Source organism: Microchirus variegatus (genome assembly GCF_963457635.1).
Source record: "Microchirus variegatus genome assembly, chromosome: 12".
Lineage (NCBI taxonomy): Eukaryota > Metazoa > Chordata > Actinopteri > Pleuronectiformes > Soleidae > Microchirus > Microchirus variegatus.
Window position 1 is genome coordinate 14,553,792 of NC_139813.1, and position 6,000 is coordinate 14,559,791.

The following is a 6,000-nucleotide window of genomic DNA, read 5'->3' on the forward strand; positions in this document are numbered from 1 at the left end:
ACCTGTGTTGGGATTTGAACCAGCGACAAGCCCAATTCCCTTCCACTTGGCCATGGGCTGTTCCATGAATGTGTCCTTAAAAGAATAGCTACTCAAACCTATTTTTATGAGGATATTTTGGCTCGTCCTTATATCTTCAAAGGGCTTGTTGAGGATTAAGACATGGTTTTAGGACAAGGGTCAGAACTGGGGTTAGGTTAGGAAAGGCAGTCTTGTATAAAGTACCTTTAAGGGGGAACTTGAGTAAAAGAAACCAGAAAGTGACTTTGTAAGAAGTTGAAGTCACTTTTTTATAATATTACTTCAGTAAAAGTCTTAAAGTATATGACATTTACAAGTATCAAAAGTAATTTCCTTATATAAAATGTACTTAAGTTTTAGAAGTGAGGAGCAAGGATTGAGCCATGGCAGCTCAGTTGTACGGTGAGTTCTCTTTCTACTGCAAGGCTGTGGGTTCAATTCCTGGCTCTGCTAGTCTATATGTGTCCTTGAGCAAGAAACTTAACCCCATGTTGATGGCACAACTATAGTAAAAGCTAGACTAGAAATACAAGAAAAGCCCTATAAATTAAGACCATTACCAACTCTTATTATTATTATTATTTAATTTGGTGATAACGAGTAACAAATATAGTTAGAGGAAATGTAGTGGAGTAAAAGTACAAGTTGCTAGACATTTACATAAAGTAAAGTACAGCTATCTGAACAAAGTATTTGTACTTTGTTACATTTCAACACTCGGTTGGGATCAAGCATTTTATTGAGATGTTTATAGTTTAGGAAATGTGTTATGTCTAGTATGAGTGTCTTCACTAAGAATGCTGCACAAGAGTGTATGTGTGTGTGTGTATGTGTGTGTGTGAGCGAGAGTATACTTGTACTTGTCACTTTGTGAGGACCAAGAAACTTGACCAAATGCCACCTGGCTTTGTGCCTTTTTTTAACCGCTGGTGTTTGTCGCCACAAATCACATATTTACACCTTTAATTAATTTGACCTTGGGAATATCACAGTTTATCATTAAAAGTATTTACAGTGCAGTCCACAGGGGAAAAAAACAACATAATTCATATCTTCTGTTTTGACCTCACGCGCAGTGTCCTCACGTGATCAAACCCTCACGCTTACAGCCTCCACCTCTCTCCTCCTGCCCACCTGTCTCTCTCTCTCTCTCTCTCTCTCTGTCTGCACGCCACTTTCTTTTTTCTTTTTCTTTTTTTTTGCATCAGAGTGGGATGCGGGATTTCTCGGAGGATTTGATGCGTGCAGCTACTGTAGCAGTTGCATGCGCATGCATTTCTTTGAGCTCAGGAAATGATGGCTCCCTGTCTACTGGAGGCTGTTTGGATGGAGAGGATGTTTTGTTAACAGAGGGAGAACGACGTGGACTGGATGTTGCTGCAGGGTTTTCTGAACGTTTTCAGGTAGGAACGCTTTTTAAGTTCTTATTTGTTGCGTGTGCAATATTTTTCAAAAATAAAGTATAAATATAGATTTGAAACGTTAATGTTCTGGGTTTTTTTTGTCCATATCATCTTGTATCTGCACTTTTTCCATAATTATCGCGAGTTTCAGTCTGTCCGAACTATAGATGTTTAACTATTTAATATATTATAAAGTAATAGACTGATGTGTAGATTAATATTAAACTGTATTATACATTTTGTGTTGATTCAATGGCAGACACCTTGTGGATTTAAAATAAGATATCACAAATAGACTTTTCTCCCAATAGGTATTTTTGTGTAAGAACTGATGTTGTGCGACCTCTGCTGGCCAAACGATATATAAAAAGGGAAAACGTGGCTTAATTTAAAGAGATATAGAGTCATAGGAGAGGAACAATTGTCAAGAGTTCATAGGTTATTGTCAAAATTCTAACCTCTGTCTATAGTGCATCTATTGTGTTATTTTGGTAATATGGCAGGATGCAGTACTGTGTCAAAATAAGACTGATATCTGAGGGAAATAAGCTTCTAAGCAGTTGACTTAAAGCAGAGGTCTCAAACTCTAGGCCCTCTAATTGATTTCATGTGGCCCGCCACTTAAAATCAAGTTATTTCTGTGTTTTTTTACCCCCATTTTAAGATTACTTTTCCGTCGTAAATACATTTTTATTGTAAACTATACATGGTTCCATATCAACAAAAATGATTTTATTTTGAAAAATGTGTGAAATATCGTCAGAATAAATGCTATGTCGTGGTGGAAAAGGCATGATATTATTTCAAGCTCACCTGTATACTGAAAAGTTGCTTAGATAGATTTCTATTTTTTTTATTTAAAGTTTTTAAAGAACAATGTTGAGAGAAATGGACCAAGTTTACCTGAGGAACATTCTGTAAAGACAAGACAAACCAGAATGTTCCTGGGCTGATGAAGTGTTCACATTTAATTGTTTTTCTCTTAAAATGTTAACTCTTTCCAACACCTTTAATTATATCTGACTTTGTCTTTTCAGTGGAATGGGCCTCAAACACCTCAAGTGTCTGCTGCTCTGTGCGGCTGCGGTGACACTTTCTGTAGTCTGCGGTAAAGATGGGATCGGCGAGGCGAACACCTGGGACCGGCAGACGCTGCCCCTGCTGCTGAACACGCGCATGCAGCTTTTAAACAGCTCTTTATTCAGAGGGCGAGAGCGGGAGGATGAGGAGAAAGGTAGAGCTCGGACGCTCTGTGGGATCGAGTGTCAAGGCGGCCTCCCGCCTCTAGACCACACTGAGCAAGAGAGGATTCTAGGATACGAGATTATGTATGAAAATGGCACACGCACACACTCGGATGTCAGTTTGCAGGATTTTAATAAGTCATCTGCAAGAAAATCAACACAAACCCGCAAGAAACGGGAGGTTTTTGGAGCAGACGGACGCTTTGTGATCTCCGATCCACATTTCATCACAAACTACCCGTTCTCCACTGCAGTTCGTCTCTCCACAGGCTGCTCTGGAGTCCTGGTGTCCCCGAAACACGTGCTGACCGCAGCACAGTGCATCCACAACGGGAGCGAGTACCTGGAGAGCGCCAGGGGCCTCAAAGTAGGAGTCCTGCAGCTGAAAACCAAGAGAAGAAGAGGAGGAGGAAGGAGGAGAGGAGTATGGCAGAGGGGTGGAAGGAGAGCAGAGGAGAAGATAATGGAGGAAAATGAGGAGCAGAATAGATTAGATGGAGATGGAGTGAGAGGCAGGAGTGGAGTCAAGGGTAGAAGGCGCCAAAGAAGAAGGGGGAAAGGTCATGATGATGGAATTATGGATGATTTTAAAAGAGGAGGCAAACAGAAGAGACTCGACCGCGTTCGTCGCAATAGTGGACCGAGAACCCAGCCTGTTTTCCGTTGGACACGAGTAAAACTGACCAAACTCCCTCAAGGATGGCTCCAAGGCAAGAGCTCCACCAACTCTGTTTCCTCTGACTATGACTACGCCCTTCTGGAGCTTAAACGCCCCGTCAAACAAAAGCCCATGAGGATGGGAGTCGCTCCTTCCGCCGCCGCCCTAACTCGGATCCACTTCTCGGGCTACGACGCCGACAAAAGCCTGCTGGACGGACGCGGGGACGAGAAGGTGGTGTACCGGTTCTGCTCCGTGGCGAAGGAGTCGGACAATCTGATGTACCAGCAGTGCGACGCGCAGCGCGGCGCGACGGGCGCGGGCGTCTACGTTCGTCTCAGACAGGAAGCGGGAGATGCGGGCGGGAAAGTGAAGTGGCAGCGGCGGGTGATTGGAGTGTTTTCGGGTCATCGGTGGGTGGAGATGGGAGGAGGCCAGGTGAGGGACTTTAACGTGGCTGTGAGGATCACGGCTCCCAAATACGCTCAGATTTGTCACTGGATCCATGGAGATCCAGGACTCTGTAAAGAAGTCTGAACTTACATGTCGTCACTTTAAGAGGCTCTCTGAAGAGTTCTCCGTGTTAGTCAGAAGTCTTAGTAAGAAGAAGAACTTAGATACTTTGCTTAAATGCTGAATGTTGTAAGTCTTTTAAGTCTTTCGTTTAAGTCTTGTAACAACAGCTATGTCCTCCCTCCCAAAGGAACTTAAACCAAGGACTAAAACAGCCATTAGTGAGACATCATTAACGTTTCATGCACACCTTGTTATGTAGTTAAGCCTAAACCCCTCACTCACTGTAACCAACATCAAATACATATACTACAGGTATACTAAAGAGAACATTTCCTGAACAGTTATTATCCTTAAAAGTCCAGTGTCTAAAAGTGCCATCTAATGGTGAGACTGCACTCTTAGAAATAAAAGTGCTAAGTAGAACCATATAAGTTTCTTCAGCTTGTCCTCATAGGTGAACCCTTTTTGGTTCCACCTGGAACCTTCAGCGTTACCAAGGACCCTTTTAAAACCCTTTATTCAGAATCAAAATGGTTCTGAGTGGAACCATTAGTGTTACCAAGAACCCTTGAAAAACAAATGGTTCCAGGTAGAGCCTCAGCCCTTGTATAAAAACACTTTTGGAACCCTTATTTCTAAGAGTGTGGAGCGTGCAACAAACATGTGCATCACGCTCTTTGGTAGCATTTATTTAACAGAAACTCTCTGTTTCTTCATTCCTTTGCAATGGTTTATGCGTCAGGTTTCTGTAGGCGAAGCTGTTTTTTATTTGCATTGTGAGCCTCTTGTCTCTGTTTTTATTATTATTTTAAAGCTATTGTACACTTATATATACTTAAATAAGGGTTCCAAAAGGGGTCCTTCTACAAGGGCTGAGGTTCTACCTGGAACCATTTGCTTCTGAACCCTTTCCTGATCGGGCGGGAAATTGTAGCGCCTATCTGTCACCACGACGCAGAAGTATAAAGGCTCCAGTGGTCTACGTGGTGACGCAGACGGATAACGCATTACGCAGTCGGAGAAGTATAATGTGGCCTTAATGGTTCCAGTAAGAACCATTTTGATACAGAGAACCCTTTAAAACCCCTTTCCTGAATAAAGGGTTTTAAAAGGGTTCTTGGTGGAAACCCTCCAAAAGGGTTTATAAAAAGGTTCTACCTGGAGCCAAAAAGGGTTCTCCTATGAGGACAAGGCGAAGAACCTTATATGGTTCAACTGAGCACTTTTATTTCAAAGAGAGTACTGAATGTTTAAATATCAAACTTTTGGATATTCATAAAACTACAGTAAACTACTCGTAGTAGTAGTTACTGTATAATATACAGTAACTACTACTACGAGTAGTACTATGGAGCTATACAACATTTTTTAATCAAAACGTAGAAAATCAAACCATCAAAATTCCAAAAAAACGGTGCCTATAATACTCACAGTTCCACTTTCTCATTTACAAACTTGTTGACTTCAGCCTTAACCAAAGATGACTCAAGTGACATCACATGAGGCTGTTAATCCCCGTGAATCAAGTAAAAGTTGATTGTAACTGTTCCCCCTGTTGCTTGATAGTTAAAAAAAACCAAAAAAAAAAACCTTTACTGTCAAGTTTATTTAATAGGTTGCGAAGCTATGTTATCCATTAACTTTCAAAATCACCCGAATACTAATATTTCACAGCTCAGCTAAGATATTATTGCACTTTTTATTGCACTTTTTATGGCTAAGAAACATTAATAATCACAACTACATTTGCATTTTATTTTAAGTATGTGCTGTATTTGCTGAGTCCTAATGACTGAGTCCTTTTTCATACTATGTGTGTTAAAATAAACACCTTTCATTAATTTATCATTAAATATGTAAAGTCTCTGTGTGTTTATATTTTCCTATGTTTTAAAAAATCTTGTTTTGTGTGGGCTAATTATTCACGTCAATCACAAATAGCAGATTAAAGCAGACCAGAGATAAGTGATGAGTCGCGGGGATCAGTTTGGATCAGTGTATTTTTCTTTTATTGCATCTCATTTGGACTCACATGCAGGTTGGGCTGAGGGAGGGGGGCGGGGGAGGGGGAGGGGGGGGGGGAGTGATGCCATCCATAAAACCCAAAAAATAAAAATAAAAACATCACAGCCGTCATATGAATACTTATTAAACATTA

The 6,000-nt window shown here is 41.0% G+C and overlaps 1 protein-coding gene across 2 annotated transcripts; it reads left to right on the top strand.

Annotated features, from left to right (window-relative positions):
* The first annotated feature begins 896 nt into the window (after positions 1 to 896).
* On the top strand, positions 897 to 5,676 carry LOC310935262 (inactive serine protease 35-like). 2 transcript variants are annotated; one of them, XR_014592983.1, is made up of 3 exons: positions 897 to 1,424; positions 2,462 to 5,166; positions 5,197 to 5,676. XR_014592983.1 is itself a non-coding variant. In XM_083899120.1 (2 exons), exons 1-2 carry the CDS (start codon positions 1,393 to 1,395, stop codon positions 3,861 to 3,863), a joined length of 1,434 nt encoding a protein of 477 aa, XP_083755246.1. In that variant the 5' UTR covers positions 897 to 1,392; the 3' UTR covers positions 3,864 to 5,676. The 2 variants fall into 2 exon arrangements, 1 of the variants encoding a protein (XP_083755246.1); XM_083899120.1 differs by having other exon boundaries at positions 2,462 to 5,676.
* The last annotated feature ends 324 nt before the right edge of the window (positions 5,677 to 6,000 follow it).